This window comes from Dasypus novemcinctus, chromosome 12, assembly GCF_030445035.2.
Source record: "Dasypus novemcinctus isolate mDasNov1 chromosome 12, mDasNov1.1.hap2, whole genome shotgun sequence".
In the NCBI taxonomy this organism is placed as follows: Eukaryota; Metazoa; Chordata; class Mammalia; order Cingulata; family Dasypodidae; genus Dasypus; species Dasypus novemcinctus.
The window spans coordinates 108,220,806-108,244,598 of NC_080684.1; the positions used below are offsets into that span (position 1 = coordinate 108,220,806).

The window sequence follows — 23,793 nt, forward strand, 5'->3', positions numbered from 1 at the left end:
CTAATTTTCTTTTCTTGTATCTTTATCTGGATTTGGTATTAGGGTGATGTTGGCATCATAAAATATATTGGGTAACTCTCCCTCATCTTTAGTTTTTTGGAAGGGTTTAAACAGGTTTGGTGTTAATTCTCAAAATGCTTGGTATAATTCACCTGTGAAGTCATTTGGACCTGGACTTTACTTTGTTGGGATATTTTTAAAAATTATATATTTTTAATAGATTGTGAACTTACTAAACAATTGTGCACATGTGTGTTATTCCCATACAACACCCCTCCACCAACACACTGCATTGTTGTGCTACATTTTTTATAGATATTGAGATAATGTCATTGGACTGTTTTATAAGAGATATCCAGCAAACATTTGAAGGACAGACATCCTAGTCTTGTTCAAATTTTTCAGAGAATAGAAAAAGAGGCAAAAAGAAGCAAATATAATTTTCATACTTAAGCCAGACAAGGACAGTTCAAGGAAGGAAAATTAGAAGCCAGTCTTACAAATATGAATGTAGAAATTCTAAATGAAACAGTAATAACCAGGGTCTAGCCATAATTAAACACACAGAATTCATCACGACCAACTGGGTTTATTCTCGGCAAGCAAAGTTGGTGCAACATTAGAAAAAACTATTGTATTAATGTAATTCACCCCAGTAAAAGGGGGTAAAGGAGAAAAATCCTGTATTAACTGATGTAGGAAAAGCATCTGATTAAATTCTACTTCTCCATGACAAGAACTTTAGTAAATTGGGAATAGAAGGTATTGTAGTCTGCTGGGCTGCCTAAAGCAATATACCAGAAGTGAGTTGGCTTTTATAATGGGGATTTATTGGCTTCGAAGTTTACAGTCTGGGCTGTGAAAGTGTTCAAATCAAGGCATCCTCAGCTGATGCTTCCTCCTTTAAGACGGGCTGTCAGCGATCCCGGACTCCTCTGGCACGTGGCAAGGCACAGGGCGGCGCCTGCTGACTTCTCCCTTTCCGTCTGGGCTTCCTTGCTTTCAGCTTCTTGCTCTTGTGGCTTTTTCTCGGTCTCTCCCTATTTATCCCATTTATAAAGGACTATAGTAAGAGGATTAAGATCCACCCTGGGCTATGTCTTAACTGAAGAGGCCTCATCCAAAGGCCCCTAACTGAAGTGACCTAATCGAAAGGTCCCACCCCCAGCGGTTCACACCCACACGAATGGCCCAGCTGTAAGAACGGGATTTTCTGGGGTCCATACAGTCTCAAACTACCACACTCCACCCTCTGGACCCCCAAAAGACGTGTTCTTTCCATATGCAAATACATTCATTCCATCTCAAACAGCCTTAAGTTATTTCAGTAACAATATTAAGTGCAAGGTCTCATCAAAATTGTATGGGTGTGGTCTGTCCTGGGGCACACTTCCACTCTGGCCTGTGAAACCTAGAACGAGTTACCTGCTTCTAATACACAAAGGAGGGGTGTCATAAGATAAAGGTTCCCATTTCCATAGGGAGAAATTGGACGGAAAACAGGTCACAGGCCCCAAACAGTTCCCAAAACCTTCAGAGCAAACAGCACTCGATTTCAAGGCCTAAAGAGGCTATCATCAGTGGCGAAATGTCACAAGCCATCCCTTTAAAGTCAGTGACGAGAAGGGAGGAGGCCTGGGCAGCAGGTGTGTCCATCGATGTGGATGGTTCCAGCCAGCACAGTGAAGCGAGATCGTGAAACGCGCTCGTCTTCAGTTTCTCGCTCCTCTCCCTTTCATGTGCTCCAGGCAGCCTTCCACCGCCCCGTGACGTCCAGGTTGCTCAGTCCCACGGTCAGCTCTCATTCCCGTCCTAATGTGCCCTTTCTGCAGCACTCTGCTTGCGCGTGTTTCCTTCCAGCTCCCCAGCTGTTCTCTTTGGCCTCTTGGTCCTGCGTGTACATTTCTTGCCCAAGCCCTGGAAGTGCTCCTGGACTCTAGCCTCATAGGTCCAGTTGCCCACTGGGCACTGCTACCAGGTGCCTGGTACATTTCTTTCTTTCTTTTTTTTAAAGAGTTATTTTTTATCTATTTCTCTCCCCTTCCCTCCCCCTCCCCGCCCCCAGTTGTCTGCTCTCTGTCCATTCACTGTGTGTTCTTCTGTGATCGCTTTTATCCTTATCAGTGGCACGGGAATCTGTGTTTCTTTTTGTTGTGTCATCTTGCTGTGTCAGCTCTCCGTGTGTGCGGCGCCATTGCTGGGCAGGCTGCACTTTCTTTCGCGCTGGGTGGCTCTCCTTACGGGGTGCACTCCTTGCGCGTGGGGCCCCCCTATGTGGGGACACCTCTGCGTGGCACGGCACTCCTTGCGCGAATCAGCACCGCGCATGAACCAGCTGCACACGGGTCAAGGAGGCCTGGGGTTTGAACCGCGGACCTCCCATGTGGTAGGTGGTCGCCCCATCCACTGGGCCAAGTCCGCTTCCCTGATAGGTTCTTGAACTGAGCACGGCCAAAGCATGCACTGCCCACCTCCCCCGGCCGGCTTCTCTCAGCGGTCCCCCGTATTGGGCGATGGCAGCTTCATCCTCCCGGCTGTTCAGGTCAGCAGCGTGGGGTGACCCTGATGCCGCGCTCCCTCTCACACCACCGCGCCTCTCGTGCTCTCGAGGGTTCTGTCAACTTAGCCTCCAAAGGACATCCAGGCTTGGCCCAGGCTGTCCGAGCTCCACCGCCACCGCCTCGGCCCGAATCCCCAGTGCCGCGTGAGCCCACGATCCCCGGGCCCCCACAACCCGTCTCCCTGGCTCTGCCCCTCCTGACCCTGCTCTTGTCAGCCTTTGCTCAGGGTTCTGGCCAGGAGGACGCAGCCGCGGCGCGCACCTCTGCTCCGCTCAAGTGTGCGGGGCCACGAGGACCAGCTCGCGGGTCTGCCTCCCCACACCCGCCCCTGCACCTCCCGTCTTCTGCTCTGATCGCCTCCTGCTCGCTGTGGCAGCTACACTCATCTGTCTCTGGAATATTCCAGAGGTCTCTTGCTTCATGGCCTTTGCATTTGCTGTTGTATCTCCTGGGAAGCTTTCTCCCCTGGAGATCTTCTCTTCTTTGAGTCTTCGTTTAAATGTCACCTTCTTAGATGACGTCCCTGTTGAAATTGCAAACTGTCTCCCTGCCCCACACAAATGTGTACTCATTTCTATCCCTCTGCCTTGCCCTATTTTTTTTCCACAGCATGTACCAGTTCATAGATGCCATACGTCTCTATTTACTTAATAAACTATACTATCGGTAGAAATGTAGGTTTCCTACAGACCCAGCAGAATTATGATGCAGGCACCTGATAACGGTGGTCTTGGGAAAGCCCGGTCTAAGAAATTGGCAATATACGCTCCACGCTAACGAAGGCAGTAGCCGCGGGGAGGGAGAGGTGCCGAGCCTGGACGAGGGAGCGCCAGGCCCCACTGTGATCCAGACTCCGTCTCCAGGGTGGCACTGCGGTCCTAGGTTTAAGGCTGAGCGGGGGTGGGGGAGGATTGACGCAGAAGGCGGGGGTCCACTGAAGGATCCTGAGGGGCGAAAGCACACGGCAATGAGGCAGCATGGGCAGCCCTTCCTCGACTTCTCCATGATGTCCAGAGAACAAGGACCTTGGGTTACAACAGAGCCAAGCTGGAGCGCCCCCTCGGCCGCTCACCGAGCGTCCCCTCGGCCGCTCACCGGAGCGCCTCCACAGCCACTTTCCAGGGTGGGACCTGGCGGGTCGCTCACCTTCTCCCTGCTCGTTGTGCTTCCAGGAGAAGTTCCGCTCGTTGGCTGCTTGCCAGGCCTGTGTCTGTGTCTTGGCCTAGAATTGGCCCTGGGTGAATTTACCTTTGTATTACTGGCTGTTATCTGTGAAAGGGAAGAAAGTGAACAACTGTCTTGAGTTTGCCTAACATCCCATTGGTAAGACTGCTGGTACCTGAAGAGGAAATTGTATTCATTTTAACGAGGGGAGGATTTTGAAATTAAGGCGTTAAGCAAAAGTGAGCAAGTCACCACGATCTGGTTTTCCTGAACCCTGGCTAGATCAATGCTGAGAAGCGCAGATGACTTCCCAGTTACGCTAATGGCTCAGCACATTAAAACCTTCCCTGGTTCTTTCTTTCTCTTTCAGTCTGAACCCGAGGGCTTTTCTCATTTCCACTTGTACGTTTGTGCTGCTTTTCTCGTGAGATGGAGGAAAGAAATTCTAGAAGAAAGAGATTTTCAAGTAAGTAAACACCTTTTCAGAAGAACCTGAGTTTGATGTTCTGCCGGGAGAGGTTGATTAAATTTTAGTTCACAGGTTGTTTGCAAAAGAGCTTTGCAGAGCGCGTGGCTGTGTTTCCCCTTGGTCACCTGCTGTTGAGAAGCTCGTCACAGCCGGGACTCCGATGTGGCCATGGGCTCTTACATCGTGGTTGTCACGTGTGGCTGTTTGATAAGCCCCCATGGGCTCTTGGGAGGGGATGGGCTGGGTCCCCCAGCTCCCTGAGCACCTTCCGGCAGCCACGTGATGATGCGTCAGGGAAGGTGGTCAGTCAGCTGCAGCCCTGCTCCTGCACCGGGAGCTGTGGCGTGGGCCGTTGCCTCGCTTCTGGGCCGGTTCCTTGGGCACTTCCCGGGATGCTCACTGCCGTTATCAAGCGCTCTCCCTGCCAGGCTCACCGCGACCTTGAACTCCACGTGGACTGAGCCCCATCTCTGTTCCTGCCCTGGGTTCCCTTCATGTGGCGTGCTCGCCCCTGCGCAGGGGGATGCCTACCGGTGCCAGCCAGTTACCCTCCCCCACTTACCTGTCATGCCTGCGGGGTGCTAGCCCCACACCAGTGCCACCCTGCGCAGAGGCTCAGCTGGCCCCTGTGGTCCTTGGGCAGGGCCGGAACCATCTGCAGCACAGAGACAGGTAGCTGCCTGGGTCCAGGAACCGGCTTTGCCACCCTCTGGCTGGGGTCACTCTCCTGCCCTCCCCCCAGCAGGACTCGCCACCCCCCAGGGCCCCGCATTCGCCCTGGGCGGTCCTGCACTGCAGGCTGCAGAGCCACAGCTCTGGGCAGCTGGCTTCAGGCCTGCCCACCCCATGTGGCCTCCTGGTGCTTGTGGGGGCATCAGGCAGCACTGGCTGTAGGCTGGGCGGAGCTCCCCGAGCTGCAACTGTCTGCCCCCCAATCTCGCTTTGCACTTGGTGGGGTCACAGAGGTGCTAAGAGAGGACATGGCTTCCTGCTGACTGAGTGAGGTAGAGAAACCGGAGCCTGGAGCAGTCCCCTGCTGCCCCGCCGCTGTGCCGCCCCAGGGCGCTGTGATTCTGGCGGGCGGGGCGAGCGGGACCCTGTGCACCTGCCGGAAGTGGGCCGGACCCCCAGTCCTGTTCCTGCAGGGGCTCCAGAGCAGCCGGTGCCTGCTGCCCTCAGCCCACCTGGAGTGCTTTCGTCACTGCTGCGAAGGTGCTGTGGGGGCTGAAGCAGGACTGCAGGGGCGGTGGGCTGCGGTGGGCCCCTCCTGTGAGGGCGTCCCCACCCTCAGCACAGCCCTTAGGCGGTGGTGTCTGGGGCCTCAGGCCGCCCCCAGGCCTGCAGCAGGGTGGGCAGGACCCTGAGAGCGTGAGGCAGGCCGTGGAGGGGCAGGGGCAGCGAGGCCCGCCCCCACCACCTGGCGGATCCCAGCACCCTTTAATAGGCGCAGCTCCCTAGGGGCTGGGCTGGAGGGTGCCCCGGGCGGCAGGTGGAGCACCTCACTGGTCTTCTAGAGCCCTGCTGCCTCACCTGGAGGGGGCACGGTCTGGAGCCCGCCAGGCAGCAGGTGACGCGGCCCCAGCCGGCTGGAGCTGAGGGTGGAGCGGGTGGGGTGTGAGGACGGCTGGCCCGAGCCCCAGGGCCTTTTCTGTTCCTGAGCTCAGAACAGATGGTGCTTGGATGTGGGGGCTCGGGTGGAGACTACATTCGAGCCCCAGAACATGGTGGAGGATTCAAGGGAAAGGGACTGGGAGAGAACAGGAATGCAGTAAGACTGAAGGACCCGGCGAGACCTGCCGAGGGGGCGTTGAGCGTGCGGTTTTGACATCCAGGAGAAGGGCTCAGGGCCGCGCAGGCACCCCGAGCCCCGTCGACGCCCGGCCGGTTCCTGCCGGCTCTTGGCAGCGTGTGGTTCGCCCCTCGGGAAGGCGCGCGTTGCTCTAAGTCATTTCCGCAGCAGGGGAATCATTTCCCAAGGACAGAGCCTTCCCTCGAGCAACGCCAGGACTCCCCGGGTGCTGGCTGTGCCTGTCTGTGCGGCAGGTGGTGCGCGGCCAGCGCGTGGGCGTCCCTGTGATTCCCTGGATGGGCGGGAAGCCCGAGCCCAGCACGGCCTCTTGCGTGGCCCCTCTGCGTGGCGCTCGCCCAGGCCACGGTCGGGATCCTCCACGCTAGTGCTGCGCCCTCCGGCCGTCCCTCGGGGGGCTGGGGCTGGCAGAGAGCCCCGGGGTCCAGAGGCGGTGGCCCCCAGGCCCCTGTGTTCGGGATGGCTCCCCCCAGAGCCTGCGCAGGCGCCTCCTGCGGGTCCCTCCAGGGGCTCTGATCCCAGCCTGGAGGCGCAGGCTTCGCTGGGCCGCGCGGGCCCCTCCCGGCCCCCGGGGAGGCGCCGTCAGCCAGGGGCGGGCCTCGCTGGCGCGTGTGGGCCTCAATGGGCACAGTGTTGAAAACTAGGAAGTAACCCCCAGCAAGGCCACGTGCGTCCATCGTCCCTGACGTCAGCCTTGTTGGAGTGACCCTGCAGGACCCGGGCCCCGCCTGCCAGCCTGCCCGCCCGGCCCCGCCCGGCCGTGTCCCCTTGCCCGCGGCCCTGCGCCCCTCTCCGCCTTGCCTGCCCGGAGAGGGGCCTCTCCCTGCCCTGCACCGCCTGCGCCCCACTCGCCCCTGCCCCGCCAGCCTCCTGCGGCCCCCGACTGACCAGGAGAGCACGGGGGCCAGGTGCGCTTGAGGCTGGAGAGTTCTCCACACGTCCCAAGGGTCAGGCGGCATGGCGATCGGCTTTAGGGAGATGAGGCCCTCAGGCCCAGGGAGATGGGAGCCGTTGGGAGGTTCAGTTGAAAACCGTCATTGAAAAATGAAGAACACAGTTCACGGTGACCGGAGCTCGGGACGGGCGGTGGCGGAGCCTGCAGCGCTCGAGGCCTGTGAGTGCCCGCCCGTCGGCACCCGCTGCGGGCCTGCTGCGGCGCTGGCAGCCCCTGGCAGAGGAGCGGCTCCCCGGGCGAGGCGCTGCCCGGGTCCTGCTGCGGCCTGGGTGGGGGCGGGTGGGGCCTCCCACCTGGGGTCGGTGCTGCGCCCTGGCTCTGGGTGAGGGCAAGGGAGCCTGGCCATGCCCGCCTGCTCTGCGGCCCTTCCCCTCCTGGGCGTCAGGAGGGGTTCTGGGAGCCCGAGGGCCGCTCGGCGGGGCCCCCCAGGAGGAGCGGCTCTCGGTGCGGTGAGGCTCCCGGCTGCCTGGGCTCCTGAGCCGCCCGTGCTGCGCCCAGGGGAGCCACTGCGCTCAGGGGAACCGCGGCGCCTGGCTCGTGGCTGCCAGTCTGGGCGGAGGCGCAGGCGAGCGTGAGCCTAGAGTGCTAGGGAGCCCTGGGCAGGGGCACAGCGTGGGCTCGTCTCAGAGGAACCAACACAGCAAACAGGAGAGACCCAGAGAGAGCAGGGATGGTGTGCGGTGAAGTCGGGGAGGCAGGGTCCCTGAAACTCTGGGGCGCCTGTTCCACAGTGGGAAGGAAGCGGGTGAAGTGGGAGACCATCGGGGACGAGCTGGGAGGAGACAGGGTCAGGCCCAGCCCCTCAGCCCTGTGCACTCACCCGAGATGGCCCGGAGCCCATGGGGGAGTGACACGAGCAGGTGGGCACGTGGGAAAGAGGCCCAGGGTGCTGCGAGAAGAGCGTGGGCCACAGACAGGAGGGGGGCCCAGGGTGCAGCGGGGAGAGTGGGCACGGGCAGGGGTGACGGCCGGGCGGGGGCGGGGACAGAGCGAGGAGAGCAGGTGGGTGGCTGCACTAGAGGAGGGCACAGCGGAGCAGGCAGGCCCGCTGGCCTTGTGGGAGGAAAGTGACCAGCAGAGCCCGGTGAGGCCGTGCCACCAGCGGCACACCTGCCACCATTGGCGGGGAGCTGGGCACTGCGGGTCGCAGGGTCTCGGGCTGCTTCCCGCGCTGGTGTGCGTGCATTCTCCTTGCGCAAGCCTTGCTTCATATGCTTTGCTGTCTGTGGAGTAAACTTGCGTTTATAACATTTTAAAACACACAGAAAGGCACTCACTGAAGCAACTGTGGGAGGAGACTTCAAACATACTTGGCCAGGATGAAAATAAGGTGACTGTGACTCTGAATGGCAAAAAAATAGGATTCTTTGTGGAATTTTGTATTTGTACAGAGAATGTGTCTTCTTCCTAAGCATTTACGGAACATTTACAGAAATCAGCCATCTAACTCAGGCATTAAAAACTTCAGAGTTAGAAAAGCAGGAGTAATGCTGGCACATTCACTGCAGATAATTCTTAAAAACTAGAGAATAAAGTTATAATAAATAACCAAGCACTTGAAAGAACCCTTTTCAAAATAACATGGGCCAAAACGAAATGATCCTGTAATTAATTACAGAGTGACACTCGAGGGTTTATGGGATATGGTCACTGCTGGACTTGTAAACAAATTCAAGGCCTGAATGCTTTTCTTCTCTCAAATGTTATAAAATAAGCTAAATCTTTAACTTAAGCCAGAAATATGAAAAGTGAAGTCAACTTATGATAAAGAAGGTATGGGAATGAAAGAGTAAAAATAAGTTAATGGATTAGAAAACTGACTTGATAATAGAATTAAATACTGTACATCTTAGAAGGGTATTTCAAATATCAATAAAATAGCAAATCTCTTGCACCTATAACCAAGATAACTGGGTGAAAACAGTAGTTTTCTGTATTAGGAAGGAGGAATTTATGTATTTTGGGAAAATATAAAATGCCAAAATTGCTCCCAGATCTCTCTGTTGTGTATCAGCCCCCTCCTCCCTCTGTATCACTGCTCCATCCCTCCATCCATCTCTCCACCTGTCCATCTCAGATGCCACGAGGAGGCTGGGAGCGCAGCGCCATGCTCACAGGTGCCCTCCCCACCCAGCACGGCACCTGGCCCTGGGCAGGTGCAGGGGTAAACAGGCATGGAATGAACAAATTCTTTATTTGTTAATATGAAAGCACACATAAAAATGAAATTGGAATCTAATTTTATTTGCAGAACAAATACAAAACATCCTTAACAAAATAAGAAAATGTAACCCATTGCTGTATTAAATTTAAAAATCCATTACAATGTGTTTCACCCCAGGAATCTTAGGTCGGTTTAGTATTTATCACGGGTTTGTGTCGGGTTCCACGACCTCCCTGTGTTCTTGCTTCGTCGGAAGGGCTCGCAGGCCTCGACATGCGGTCCTGTTGGTGTGTCCCCTGCTGAGGTGTGGCGCTGGGGCACGGCCCAGGTCAGTGAGGGGAGAGGCCAGAGGCCAGAGGCCCCGGGGCCGGCTTCCCCGCCCCCCAGCCATGCAGAGCACGCTTGTGCCCGCAGTGAGGTGCATGCCCGTTGCCCAGGGACGTGGCTCCCAGCTGGGCTCTGGCTCCCCCGCTCTCCATGCTCCCCGAGGCCAGCAGGTGCTCAGCGAAACCGCATTGTCTGTCCAGCCCGCCTGGGCAGGCTGGCTCGGGGCAGAGCTGAGCCACGAGGGAGCGTCTTGAGAGCCGCCTGCCCAGGGGCCAGCCCCCCTCCAGGCCCCTCTGGAGCCAGCTTTCCTCACGCCGTGGATGCAGGACCCTGTCATAAGTCAGGTGCGGTGAGTCGTGCGGTTTCTTGAGAGATTCGGTAGCTTTTATGGATTTAACCAAGAGAGAAAATACCTGTTCTTGAAGTAGAAATGAAAGCATACTTTCTTAACGTATTAGAGCATCTCAAATCAAGGTCGCCGGTACCTGGGGAATACTCGCGATGGCCCTGTTTAAACCAGCGTGGTAACTGCCCAGTGAGGGCGCCCGCTCCACGTACACAGCTCAACGCTGGGCTCCTAGAGGCAGGTGGCCCAGGAGCGGGTCCTCCGCGGTGGCACCTGCTGGCCTAAGCTCCACAGTGCCTGCCAGGAGCCAGGCCCTGGGTGGGTGAGCCAGGCCCCCTGGACCCACACGCGTGGGCCAAAGCAGGCCACCAGGCCGCACTGGGTCTGCAGGCTCAGCTCGGAGGGGAGCAGACACGCAGGCAGGCCTGAGACTCCCCAGGTACAAGCCCGTCCTCCGCGCATGTGGAGCTGGAGTTTACGTCACTATGGTGACTGAGCACCCCACCCTAAAAATTTAATTTTAAACAGTCGGGGCCCCAGGTACCTATCAGAACAAACCTTCAGTTCTCCCTGGAGTAACACACTTTATACACAATGTAAATTTTGTAAATAACTGAATGCCTAAAACATGGTAAACAAAATTAAAAGACAGGTGACAACCTGAAATAAAATGTTTCTTTTGCAAGCAGGAACAAAGCATAGCCTACATCCTTAATATACAAAGAACTCATACAATAACTAATAAAAAGAAAATGTTCTCATGAAAAATGGAGACAGTAAGAACAGCCGTCCAATGCATAGACGTGGATCTTCCATCAATAGAATTGGAAATCAAAGAGATGGCTGCTGTCGAGCCAGCAGTGCTTTAGGAAGGCACCTCCTGAATGCGACGTGGGTGGCACAGGCACCCCTGCGAGGGTGTGACTCAGCCTCCCCTTCTGGAGAGCTGGCCAAGGGCTTCTGTCGGGGCCTCACCAGCGACATCCTCCTTTATAATTGTGAGAAAACAACTTGGCAACAGCCTAAATAGCCAGTGGGGGGTGAAGTTACCTAATGAGGGTAGATGACTGATTGGAATGTTTCATGACTCCCGCAAATTCCGTCTTTAAATGACATTCATCGATATGGTGAAACGCTTCCAGTATGTCTTTGCGGAGGAAAAGCCTGTCTGAAATGATGTTCGTCCACAGGAGTGCGAGCTTATGAAAATGATCCCAATTTTGCTCATATGCACAGAAACAAACCAACATGTTAGCAGTAGTTGTTCTTGGTGAGTAGAATTGTGGAGACTGACATTTTCTAGTCTGGCTTCTTACTTGTGTGTCCCCACTCTGCATCATGTGCTGAGCGTTACCTGTTCCCAATTACACAGTGAACGGGGTGGATTCCAACGTTGGTTGATTGCTAGGAGCCTTGGCCGCGAGGCCCCCGGCCCCGCTTTCCCCGACAGCCCTCGGGGGCGCAGCAGCCGGTGTCCCCTTGTCTCATGGCTCGCACACGCGCGGATCTGCTCCTCACTGCCACCCCTCAGCTCACGTGTGTGAGTGCACGCCCACGTGCACATGCTCAGGCACACCCACATGTACCCGCGTGCACGTGTGCACACAGCAAGCACACACCCACCCATGCACACATGTTCACACGGCACCGCGTATTTGGTCTCATTGGCCTGAGGGCCTCGTACCCACAGGCCCCGGCGTGTTCTCCCTGACGAAGGGGCGCAGTGGTCAGGGCTGGGGCCGAGGTGTGGAAGGGGTGCAGAAAGAGGGTGGGGGTGGATGCTGGGCTGTGCGGTGGCACACACCAGGTCAGCAGTCTGCCCTCGGCAGTGCCGTCCATGTCCCCGTCTGCGGGGCTGGGGTGTGACTTGTTTCTCAGTGCCCCCGTGGGCTCCTGGGCACCCTGGCGAGTGCCACTATGGGGCCTGGTGTGCCTGCTGTCCGTGGCTGCCCCGGCCACAGGCCCGGCCTCCAGCCTCTCCGCGGAGGCCCTTAGCCCTGGGCCCCGAGAACCCCCGCCGGTCCCCCTGCCTTGCTCTCGGGGTCCCCCCGGAGGCTGCGTGCTGCAGCGCTCAGGACTTGGATGAAGAGGCAGGAGTGTCTGGGACATCCCTGATTGCAAAATAAAGACGACGCCCGCGGAAGCCCGAGCCTCGCCGGGACCCGGCTTCAGGACCGCACCTGGCCGGCGTGGAGAGCAGGGGTTGAGCGTGGGGGCTCGGGCGAGCCTTGTCCCTGAGCCCGTGGGCCTGAGCCCCTGCGGGAGGCTTTCTCGTGGGTGCTGGGCTCCGGGGCTGCAGGGGCTCCAGTCGAGCCCTTGCTTTACTGTGGCCGCTGCAGCCCTTCCCTTTGGCCTGAAATGCGACGGCCCCAGGCCCAGGCGGTGGCTTGCGGGGCGCTGTTCGCTGCGTGCTGGAGAAGGGGCCGTGGTCTCCGTCCAGCGCTGGGCGTGGCACGGGGGAATCCCACAGAGTGTTGGCGTGGAGAGGGGTGGGTTTCTCACACGCCCGCTGCCTTCTGGGCCAGGGGTGCTTACCCAGGGGCCGTGAGCTTGAACTGAACTTCAGAAAATGCGATTCCCGTGGGGGCGTGTGGGTGTGGGTGTGACGTGCTTATAATAGCACGCACTGGGTGTGGCCTCGGTACCGGCCCGCGGTCCTCCCCTGACTGGCACCGGGGTCCGGGGACGGGCCCCTGCCCTGGACGAACTGCTGCCGCCCCACCAGCTGGAGAGCTCACCCCGCGTGGGTAGCCCCTGCAGGCGTCCTGCCCGCGGCTGTGGGGCGGCCCTGGTGGCCGAGTGCCACGTCATTGTCCGTTGGGACAGTGGGGCCAGGCCTGAGGCCGTCCGAGGGCTTCGCGGGTTTTCACTGGATTCATTCAAAGCAGCAAATGTCGTGAAATGCCACAGGAATGATCGATTTTCTCTTTATTGTTTCAAGACAATTTCAAGGCAAAACTGGGTCAACTGAAAACTAATCTCTCCAGTGGACTGCTGTGCCTGCCTGCACTCCTGGGGTTGCCGCACTTGTGGTGTGGTGTGGTTGTGTTACTGTATGGTGTGGTGTGGTTGCGTCGGTGTGTGGTATGGTGTGGTCATGTTGGTGTGTGGTGTAGTGTGGTTGTGTCGCTGTGTGGTGTAGTGTGGGTTTGTGTTGGTGTGTGGTGTGGTGTGGGTTTCTGTTGCTGTGTGGGTTTGTGTCGCTGTGTGGTATAGTGTGGTTGTGTTGCTGTGTGGTGTGGTGTGGGTTTGTGTCGCTGTGTGGTATAGTGTGGTTGTATTGCTGTGTGGTGTGTGGTTGTGTCACTGTGTGGTGTGGTTGTGTCGGTGTGTGGTGTGGTGTGGTTGTGTTCTGTGTGGTGTGGTGTGGTTGTGTCACTGTGGTGTGGTTGTGTCAGTGTGTGGTGTGGTTGTGTCTCTGTGCGTTGTGTTAGCTTCTTGAGCCTTTTCTTCAGAAGCTCTTAGCTTCTAGTCCTCTTGCCTCTCAGAGTCTAATGCAACATCTTGGGACTCAGGAAAGAAAATACTGGACATCTTAGGCGGTGACTGGTGGGCAGTGGCCGGTGGGTGGCGGCCGGGTGCACCCCCAGCCAGGGAAGGGTGGCCCCGCGAGGGACCCTGCGGCAGAGCAGCAGCTGGAAGAGGGAGAGCCAGGGCAGGGGCACAGGCCGAGCGGCCCGCGCAGGTAAAGCCGGGTGCTAAGCACCGAGGGCCCCTGCGCTGCTGCCGCCCTGGCGTTTGGCTCGGGGAGACGTGACCCCGGTACCACCAGCATGAGGCTGGGGTGACGGTGCTGAGGGAGCCCAGGAAGGGCGGCGTCGAGGAGGTGGGGCGTGTGTCCAGCCCGAGGAGGAGCACGGCGGTCTTGGCTGGCCTGTTAGGGGCAGCAGCCCCCTGCACCTCTCCAGGTGCCCCTTCCCAGCAGGCAAGCTCAGCCAGAGGCTGTGGGGGCAGACGAGGGCCGAGGTGGGGCCGGGCCGAGGGCAGGAGCCTCCTGGACGGCTTTGGGACCAAGCCTGTGCTGGAGCAGGGCCGCAAAGCCTGGGGGAGGCCAGGGGAGGGGGAGGGTGGCCGGGGGAGGCTGAGGGAGGCCAGGGGAGGCCGGGGGAGGCTGAGGGTGGCCGGGGGAGGCCAGGGGAGGCCGGGGGAGGCTGAGGGAGGCCGGGAGAGGCCAGGGGAGGCTGGGGGTGGCCCGGGGAGGCTGAGGGAGGCCGGGAGAGGCCTGGGGAGGCTGAGGGAGGCCAGGAGAGGCCTGGGGAGGCTGAGGGAGGCCAGGAGAGGCCTGGGGAGGCTGAGGGAGGCCGGGAGAGGCCAGGCGAGGCTGGGGGTGGCCTGGGGAGGCCGGGTGGAGGAAGGGGCACCCGTGTGCCAACGCCTGCACATTGACTCCAGGCTGGATCGGGTCTGCGGAGGGTGTTGATAAGCTGGTAGACCAGGGTGGGCCAGCCCAGCCCAGTGCCTTCTGCTATCCCCCCCAGGGCGAGGGGCCCTAGTGGAGCAGAGGAGAGTGTGCCACGGCAGGAGGCAGGCCCGGGCCACCAGCTCAAGGGGGAGCAGCCCTTGGGGCGCTGGGGCGTGGTGTGGATGTGGTCAGCCAGTCTCAGCAGAGCTGGTTGGCAGGGCCGCGCTGCCTGGCAGGGAGGGGACCGGCCAGGGACTCAGCAGTAGGGAGCAGGGAGGAGCCCGAAGGGCGGGGCAAGTCCTGGGAAGGAGGGACAGGCGCCAGTGGGGAGGGGACAGGGGGTGGGTGGGGAGTGGGGAGAACCCCTGCAGCGAGGGAGGGTGGGGGCTGGGTGGAGGCAGGGACCGCTGTCCTCCTGGGGTGGATGCTGCACACACTGGCCGAGTCCCCTCTGCATCCCCTCTGAGCTGTTGAGGTCCCACGGTGGCCAGGCGCCCAGTCCCTGGGCCCCAGCCCCTGGCCCCTATCCCCCAGCACCCAGCCCCTGGCCCTCAGGCCCCGGCCCCCAGCACCTGGCCCCCAGGCCCCCAGCCCCCGGCCCCCAGCGCTTCTGGGCCCCACCCACCTGGTGTGCTGGTGTCCTAGCGGCAGGGGTCCCACAGCAGAGCTGGGCCCCAGGCCTCCTGAGTGCTTCCTGCTGTCCGGGTCGGGGCCTTCTCGGGGGCTCTGGGCTGGAGACAGCAGAGGGCCTGCCAGGCTAAGTGTTTCCATCTCATCCTCACCCATAAATACCAGCAGGTAATTTTCTTTTCACGTTTTGGGAAATGGGGCCTCTTTGCTAAATTCTACTACTCATGATAATGGCAATGGAGTTTGAAACGTCAGTCGTTTCTGACTAAAGTGGAGTGTACGCTGCAAATTTACTAGCAACTCCCTTAATTGGAATAAATGATTAAAGGCTGAGAAAATGAAGCACGAGGAGCGATGGAAAGAACGAAACTGTGAAGGGCTCCGGGTGATTTAAGTCTTGAGGTCGAAGAGAAGTGCGATATTTTTCTCTGTGGCTCAGTTAAAGCAAAGGAAATGCAGGTTACACCAAGAGAAGAACTTCCTCGCATCTCCTGGGAGTACCTTGCCGAGGACACCCTGCTGGCGGCTTTGGCGAAGCAACTGGGAAGTAGCAGACCCATCCTGGGTTCCGTGCCGGCCTTCTGGAAGGAGCTGGCGCCTGGGAAAGCCTCCTGCCTGGCTCTGGTTCCAGGGCCCGCCGTGGAAGGGGCCGAGGCCCTTGTGTCTTAAGAGTGTCAGGGTTGTAACTTGTCAGAGAGCAGGGCCCACTCCTAGCACCCGAGACGCAAGGCGAGGGCGCGCTCATCTGGAGAGGCCTTCCCAGGGGGGCCGCCCCAATGCCCTCATCCCCGCGCGGCCCCAGGCCCCGACGCCCGCCTCCCGCGCGGCCCCAGGCCCCGACGCCCGCCTCCCGCGCGGCCCCAGGCCCCGATGCCCGCCTCCCTGCGCTGCTCGAGGCCCCGACGCCCACCTCCCGCGTGGCCCCGGCCCTGACGCCCTCATCCCTATGTGGCCCGAGGCCCTGACGCCCACCTCCCATGCGACCCTAGGCCCTGGTGCTTGTGCCCCTGCGCTCAGCACGTGCTCTCCTACGGCCCAGTCTCAGCTGGGGCAGCTGAGGGCCGTCGGCGGAGGAGAGTGCAGATGCGCGCGGGCTGCTTTGTCCCGGGAGGTGGGCGCGTTGTCCGTCCACCAGCACCTGCTGACTGCGCACGCTTGCGTCCTCTGAGCTCCCGGCAGCCAGTGAGGGCGAGAGGGCCCGCCCTGCGGGTGTACTCTCCGCAGAGAGCAGCGACCCCTGCCCGCCCGGCCCGGTGGCCTGCGCTCCCCCGTCCAGGGGGAAGCCCAGCTGGGCGCTCAGCAGCGTGTCTGCACAGAGCTGGCCGTCGACCATGGCTGGGGCCCCCTCGGCTGGGGCACCAGGAGAGCCTTGAACTTCCCTGGACTCGTTTCCTCCTCCAGACGGAATGACAGTGTTGTGCTCCTGCCTCACAGGGAGGCTGGAAGGGTGTTGGTGAGGTGGCGGGCAGGAGGGCCTTGGGCTTTCATTGCACGCACACGCGTGCACACACACACGCATTTGTGTGCTCACATTCACCCTCGGCTGTTATGAAACGTAGCTGGAGGAAGAGCTGATGCTGTTCTTTGAGCTCTGAGAAACGAACCCTTGTCCTCCTTGAAATGGGGAGTTCCTGCTCAAATGGTCCCACCAGGAACGGTGCCTCGCCCTCCTAGACTTGATTTGGATTTTGTCTTTCATTGCTACAATGCAAGCCTCCATCGGAGGGGCCTGTGGCTTCCAGGAGTGGCCGAGCTGCCTCCTCCAGTGTCCTTAGAGCTTGAAGAGGGACCATCTTATTTTGCCTTCGCTGAAATGACCCTAGTGGCAGCGGCCGAGTGTCCTTTTTCAGCTTCGCAAGAGGAACCTGGGCTGCAGGTGCCACGGCCCGCGGCCAGCCACGTGCCGACGGTGCTCGCTGCTGCGGGGCAGCTGGGAGCCGCGTCCCGGTGAAGGGCCTTTTGCTCCCTCCTCTTGTTGGGGATGTGGGCTTCATATCCCCCTCCCGCTGCCCAGGGCCCAGGCTCGAGGAGGTCCCACTGCGGAGGCGGTGCTCAGGCCCTCCGCGGGCTGCCGCCACCCTATCCACCCGCCCCAGCATCCTGCAGGCCTCCCAGCTTCCTCGCCTCTCCTCCCCAAGGGCCCGGGGATGGGCAGCGGGCAGCCATGGGCCCCGTGGAGTTGCAGCGGGGGCCGAGGACGGCGGGAGCGGGCCCCATCCCTCTCAGTCGGCTCCCCCTGCCCACAGTCCCCTGACGCAGAGAGAATGCCCCTACCCCTGCCTCCTGCCTGGTCTGTCTTCGGGAAGGGGCTTGGGGATTGCGTTAATCTGGGCTAGCCCGATCCTTTCCCCTTGAAGAGCTGGGCGCACACGGCAGGTTTTAAAGAAAAGGCATGAAGTGTGCACACGGTGGCAGAAAATCGATGGGCCCCGACTGCTCAGCCGCATCTGTTCTGGATTAAGTCGTCTCTCTCGGGCGCTGTACTCCACCCCGCTGGGCTGGCAGCCATGGGCAGCGGCCGGCGGTGTTTCGGGCTGTTGTCTTGGCAGTCAGGAGTCCACGGGCCTCCAGAGTCACCCAGAGACAGAGTGGCCCCCAGGGCTGCGCCTGATGGGAGTGAGCCCCTGGCCGGAGCAGAGCAGGTGCCACGGTCTTGCCCTTCCACGCCCGTGTGAGCACTCAGTGCCCAGCGAGTGCGCTGCACTCCTGGACAGCCCGGCGGCCGGCGCTTAGGTACCGCGTTCTGGGTTGGAAGGTCTTGATATTGAGTGCAGCCCCCCCATCGTGAGTCCTGCTCTTCTTAGAATCGTGAGGTCTGAGATCGGTTTCCACGCTCTCCTAGGAACTGTGCTGGGTACGCACGTGAAGGTTGAAACGAGCAGGTTAACGTTGGATTTCACGACACCCCGCCGAAATCCCTAGATGCACCCTCGGCTCGCGAGAATTGCTGCGGGTTCACCCGGTGGTTTCCTGTATGTGTGGCATTAACCTAACTTCACAGGAAAGAGCTCAACAGAGAGGTTTTGGGAACTGACAGGAAGCCTGGGGCACAGCAGAGGAGGGGTGGGGTGGGAACCCTCCCAGGGCCCTGGCCCTGAGCCCATTGCTTTTTTTTTTTTAACTTAATTTTTAATTTTAAAGCTCTACATGTCCATAGTTTTAGAAAGACAAAAAGTTCCAAAAGGCTTTCTACCAAAAAAAAAGTCTCCTTCCCACCTTCTGTGCCCTTCTTTCTGGAGACAACTTCTGCTTTCTCCTTTCTAAAGTTGTGTTTTAATTTTGCTCTTAAAATCCCTATTTTTCTGCACAGCACCCCACAAGTGCTCTCCCTTCATCCTCCAGCCGAGACCCTGGTTTCTGCAGCAGAAGAGGGTGGTGAGGGCTCCACTCTCCCCCCCCGCGCCCCCCGTGCAGGCCCTGGGACCTGCCTGCGCCCCCCAGCCCCGCGGTACTCGGTGTCGCTGACTGACGTGGCCACGCGCCTCTCGTTCACGCCAAGTCGCAGCGGGCCGGGCTCCTGGCCCCTCCCTGGGCAGCGTCCGCTTCTGCCGTGCTCGCGGGGGAGGGCGGCCGGAGCTGAGGCCTCTCGCCTTACGCTGCTCGTTTCTGCCCACGAACGAGTCTTGTCATTTAAGAAAAAATTGTCACCACCATTCAAATCATTAATTGAAAGGCCCTTATTATCTCATTAATGGTGTTTGATATCTCAGGCAGATAAACTTGGAGAAGCTCATCTGTTCAGTCCCTGAAGAAACGTAATTACATCTTCGCCCTTATTAAAACGTCTCCCTCGCAGCTGTCACACAGTCCATTTTGGATCCTTGCAGTAGACATGCAGACCAGTCCAGTGTGCAGATAGAATCCCAGCGGCTCAAGGGAGCGGGGCCCGGGGTGCTGTGGGGGGCACAGGCCCGGGCTTCCAGGAAGACGCGCTCGTACGGTGCCCTGCGGTCAGCGAGCCCTGCCCCTTCCTGGGCCCCACCCGGGCATGAGCAGCTGCAGCCCAGGAGGAGACAACGGGCTCGTGGACTGCCGCCGGGGGCCTCCCGGGCTGAGCTGCCGCCTCATGCGCGGCGAGAGCTGGCCCGAGGTTGCCGGAGGTGAAATCCAGTAGGACCCGGCCACACGGGGAGGGCCGTCTACAGCCGGGGTCGTTGGATCCATTTCCAAACACCTTGCTTCTTTGTGGAGACAACCTCCTAGGCTCCTCGGCTCCTTGCTCCCCTCCTGCAGCCTTTTCTGCTCATTCCACAAAGGCCTGGTTTCTGATGTGGGTGGGCACCCACGGCTCAGGTAGGGGGACCCAGCAGTGAGCCGGCATGGGCTCTGTACTGGGGGAGGGGTACACAGCTGCCGCTCGCTCACCTGCCCACACATCTGCCTACCCGTCCACTCACCCCTCCCTCAGCACTCACCTGCCTGCTCACCTGCTCACTCACCTGCTCACTCACCTGCCCACTCACTCACCCACTCACCCTCCCTCACCTGCCCCCTCACCTGCCCCCTCACCTGCCCGCTCACCTGCTCACTCACTCACTCACCCACTCACCCTCCCTCACCTGCCCCCTCACCTGCCTGCTCACCTGCTCACTCACCTGCCCACTCACCCACTCACCCTCCCTCACCTGCCCCCTCACCTGCCTGCTCACCTGCTCACTCACCTGCCCACTCACTCACCCACTCACCCTCCGTCACCTGCTCGCTCACTCATCTGCCCACTCACCCACTCGTCCCTCCCTCACCTGCTCACCTGCCCACTCTCTTGTCCCTCCCTCACCTGCTCGCTCACTCAGCCACTTACCACTCACTCACCTGCTTGCTCACTCATCTTACTCACCTGCTTGCTCACTCACCTTGCTCACCTGCTCGCTCACCCGCCTGCTCACCCACTTGTTCCTCCATCACCTCACTTGCCCACCACCCTCTTGCTCGCTCACTCGGGCCTCAGCTGACCTCCTGGCCTCCCCTGGCACACGTGGCTGGACCTGCTCCCGGCTGGCCTCGGCACAAGGCCCTGGCCTGGTGAGGAGCCTCCTCCGGGAGGAGCGGGTGGGCCTGGCTCCTCTGGCCCCACCCTGGGCCCTATTCAGGTAACACCTGCAGCAGCCTCGGGGCCCAGTGCATCCGCATTTATCCTGTTTGACCCCTTCAGCCCCTACCCAAGGGTCAGTGTCCTTTCAGTGCTTCTTTCCTTGAGCTTAATTTAGCAGGTGGGAACTGAGCGCATCTGTGTGCCAGGTGCTTGTGGGGCGCTGGTGGAATGGGCAGGTGGGCGTGAGGTCCTGGTGTGAATGGGCAGGTGGGAGCAAGACCCCTTCTGTGTAGATGGGCGTGAGGTGGGCGTGAGACCCTGGTGTGAATGGGCAGGTGGGAGCTAGATCCCCTTGTGAGCATGCAGGCATGAGGCCCTGGTGTGAACGGGCAGGCGAGTGTGGGGCCCTGATGTGAACAGGCAGGCAGGGGTGGGACCCTGGTATGAACGGCAAGTGGGAAGGAGACCCCCTCGTGAGCAGCCGACAGGAAATCCTGCAGTGAGCGAGCACCTGCCTGAAGAATGCCAGCTCTGGGGAGAGCGGAAGCGTGCTGTGGTCCAGACACTGAAGCCAGTGACCGCAGCTTGGGGGCGGTTCGCGGGGACAGTGAGCAGGGCATGGCTGGAGGTTAGCGGAGGCAGAGAGGTGGGAGGGAGGGGTCTGCTGGAGGGTCTTGGAGCCCCACTTGGAGGGGGAGTGCAGCTCGGTGCGGTGGAAGGGCTGGGCCTGGATGCAGGCCTGTGCGCGGCCCATCCTGGACTCCCGTGCCCTGCGCTAGGTCCTGCCCTCTCACCCCCGGCGTGGCCTATGGGGTGCAGGGACCCTGCCGCGGGGGGACTCCGTGGGTGCGCGCGTCCTCCCCTCAAACGTGAGCTCTTCGCGGGCCGGCGCCCTGCCTTCCTGGGTCTGAGTCTCTCACCATGGCCTGCTCAGTGCCCTGACCAGTGCTGTGGGACAGTGGGAACCTAGGCTCTCATCCGCCTGTCTGTCGGTCATGGTCATGGGTCGCGGTCCTGGGAGCCGGCCTGCTTCCTGGGAAGCTCGCCCCGGCGGCTGGGCCAGGAGTTGTGCAGCTGCCTGCCACAAGCCTTGGCGTCGCGCTCGACTCCAGGGCAGGAACCCGGGCCACGGGGCTAACCTGAGCGCACCTGGGCCTCCCGCAGCCTCTGCCCTCGGGCGTCAGCTGCCGAGAGTGGCTGTGGGCAGCCCTGGAGGCCCTCGGGAATGGAGCCGCAGTGGTCCTGCCAGACCCTTGTACGCCCAGCTGGCACGTCCCGGCAAGCCCCTGGCCCCCTGGATTGGCCGCTCAGCAGGGCCGGGCCCCTGGCATCACCCTCACGCTAAACTGAGTTACGACCACACCCGACCACGCCCCGTGGTTGGCATGAAACAAAGAAACCCGGATGCCGGGTGCTTCGGAAGTGCTCATCCTCATGCTGCTAAAAACAGCTTACGTTGGTAAATAAAACAGACACTAAAACAATACAGGGAACAAATATGAGAAAGTGCACCCGAGGGATCCTCTGCGCTGCCTTAACCCAAAAAGCCCTTGATTTGTGTGGAGTGCTCGTCTCGTTACCCTAATTAGTTTGAGGATTTTAAGGGCAAACATGATAGGATTTCTCAATTCAATTTTGGGGTATTTGTTATTTGAGATAAAGCACACAGAAGAAGTTGCGTTGATCTTTTAATTCCTCATGCAAAGAGAGAGTATTTGCTCTTCTCTTACTTGACGTGTCAGGTTCTCAGTTGGGGTGGGAGGCAGCAGGTGTGGGGGACAGGGCGTGGTCCGGGGACCCCGGCTGGGTGCCTCGGGGCCCACGGTTAACCCCCTCGTCAGGGCGCACGGGGGCGCCTCCTGCTCCTGTTGGGGTGCGGGACCCCGCCATGCGCTCCCCGTACTTCTCCCTGGTCGCCAGCCTTCCCCAGGGCGCGCCGGACCCTGTAGCTGGGCGCCTGGGCCTTCACCCCCACCAGGCCAGGGGCTCGCAGACGGGGCGGAGGGAGAGGCACAAAGGAGGCTGGAGACAGTCACCCACAGGGGCCTGCAGTGGAGGGGCATGACCTTGCTGAGGGGGCAGCCACGAGGGCAGAGGTGCCACCATGAGTTTTGTGTCCTCCATGGCCGGGTCTGAGCCTACCCCTGCCCCTGCTGCCAGCCTGGGCTGTGTCGCTGCCTGTCTGAGCTCGGTCTCCTCAACAGGGATCTGGTGCCCCCCATCTGGCCGGCTGAGCACAGCCACGCCGCTCCCCTGCACAGGCCATGCCGCTCCCCTGCGCAGACCACGCCGCTCCCCTGCGCAGGCCACACCACTCCGCTGCACAGGCCACCCCGCTCCCCTGCACGAGCCATGCCGCTCCCCTGCGCAGTCCACGCCGCTCCCCTGCGCAGTCCACGCCGCTCCCCTGAGCAGGCCACGCTGCTCCGCTGCGCAGGCCACGCCCCTACCCTGCACGAGCCACGCCGCTCCCCTGAGCAGGCCACACAGCTCCGCTGTGCAGGCCACACCCCTCCCCTGCACGAGCCACGCTGCTCCGCTGCGCAGGCCACACCACTCCCCTGAGCAGGCCACGCCGCTCCCCTGCGCAGGCTGTGCCGCCTCGGTGGTGCTGTAGGAAGCTGAGCTGATACCTCTGCCTCCAGTGTGCCAACTGGGCCCTCTCCTCAGTCCCGCCTGCTGGCCCTCACCACCCCACACCGAGCCCTGGCTGAGAGTGGCCTGACATGCCCGCGGCATCCCCGCTTGACTTCTGCAGGACTGGTGGGGGCCTTTCAGGAGGCCGGCCCCTCCGGCTCAGCCCTCCCCAGGGAGCTGTGGAGCAGTGTCTGGGGCGGACGTGACTGAGGACACTTTTCCGAGCACTGCGGGCGTGAGCTGAGGCCCGTGTGGCCGCACCTCCCTCGGCCGTCTCTGGGGTGTGGGCCGCAGGGCAGAAGCTTGCCCCAGTGGCGGCCTGAGCACCCTGCTGGCTGTGAGCCTCCCCGGGCTGGCCCTGCACCGTGGTCCTAAGGGAGCGTGGTTGTCCCCGAGGCCTGGGGGCACATGCCCTCTCGCCTGGACCGGCGTGCCTCGGGAAGCGGCTGCAGCAGAGGGAGGCCCGCTGAAGAGGAGCCCGCTGCCTTTCCCGGGGTCCCGGAGCTGTGAGCCGGCCCCCTGCCCTCTGCGGGCTGGCTCCCCTCTGCCCCTTCACAGGAGGCCCGGCTTCCTGGCACGGGCGGGTGATGGCGCTCAGCGCACCTGCCGGCACGCCCTGCCGAGGCGCGCATTTGCATTCCAGCTCTGCTGCAGGAGGGCTCGCACTCAGCGTGAGCTTTACGTCTCCAACAATTCCCTCGTAACAAACTGGATCCCAGCCTGTGAGCTTGTCACAAAGTCAAATAATGTGACATCTCCTATTACTTTATCACTCTTGATTAGGATCTCCCTCTTAAACACCAGTCTGTGGTTGTCTCGCTCCCTGCCACATTAATATCTTTTATGATCATTATCAGACGACACCTCTGTCGCTTGGGGGTGGGGCGCTGGGAGCGGCGCTGCCATCCAGACAAAGCCCAGCAGTTCCTAAGCCGCTCCTCCTCGGCGGGAGCAGGGGACATAACCAAGCAGAAATGGCGCTGTGCGCTTAGAAACCAACTGACCGCCAAGCGCGCCCACCTGGAGAGCGTGCCGTGTCTGCCTGCCTTGCCAGGCGGCCCGGCTGGCGCCGCTCACCTCGCGATGGCTCTCATGAGTTGTGAAAGGCGCTGCTCCGAGGGGCCCTTTTTGGGAAATAAAGGGCATTACCCTGCTCGGGGTGGGGGCGGGGTCCTCCGCCGTGGCCCGGCTCCCGCAGGTGAGATGGTGCCTCCGTCAGGTGAGGACTTGCACCCCAGAAAAACTCGCTTCCCCTGGTTGCCAGCAAACATCCTTGAGCAGGTGCAGGAGTCGGGGCCG

At 60.4% G+C, this 23,793-nt stretch overlaps 1 protein-coding gene across 2 annotated transcripts in view; it reads left to right on the forward strand.

Annotated features, from left to right (window-relative positions):
* Positions 1-23,793, forward strand: part of TBC1D22A (TBC1 domain family member 22A) — a 361,556-nt gene that overhangs the window by 314,361 nt on the left and 23,402 nt on the right. Inside the window, exon 12 of one of the 2 annotated variants that reach the window (XM_058308954.2) lies at positions 4,096-4,191. The exons of the other annotated variant lie outside the window; for it this stretch is intronic. Within the exon in view, the coding sequence (XP_058164937.1) occupies positions 4,096-4,191 (96 nt within the window). The remainder of the gene's footprint in view (positions 1-4,095; positions 4,192-23,793) is intronic. 2 annotated transcript variants of the gene reach the window in all.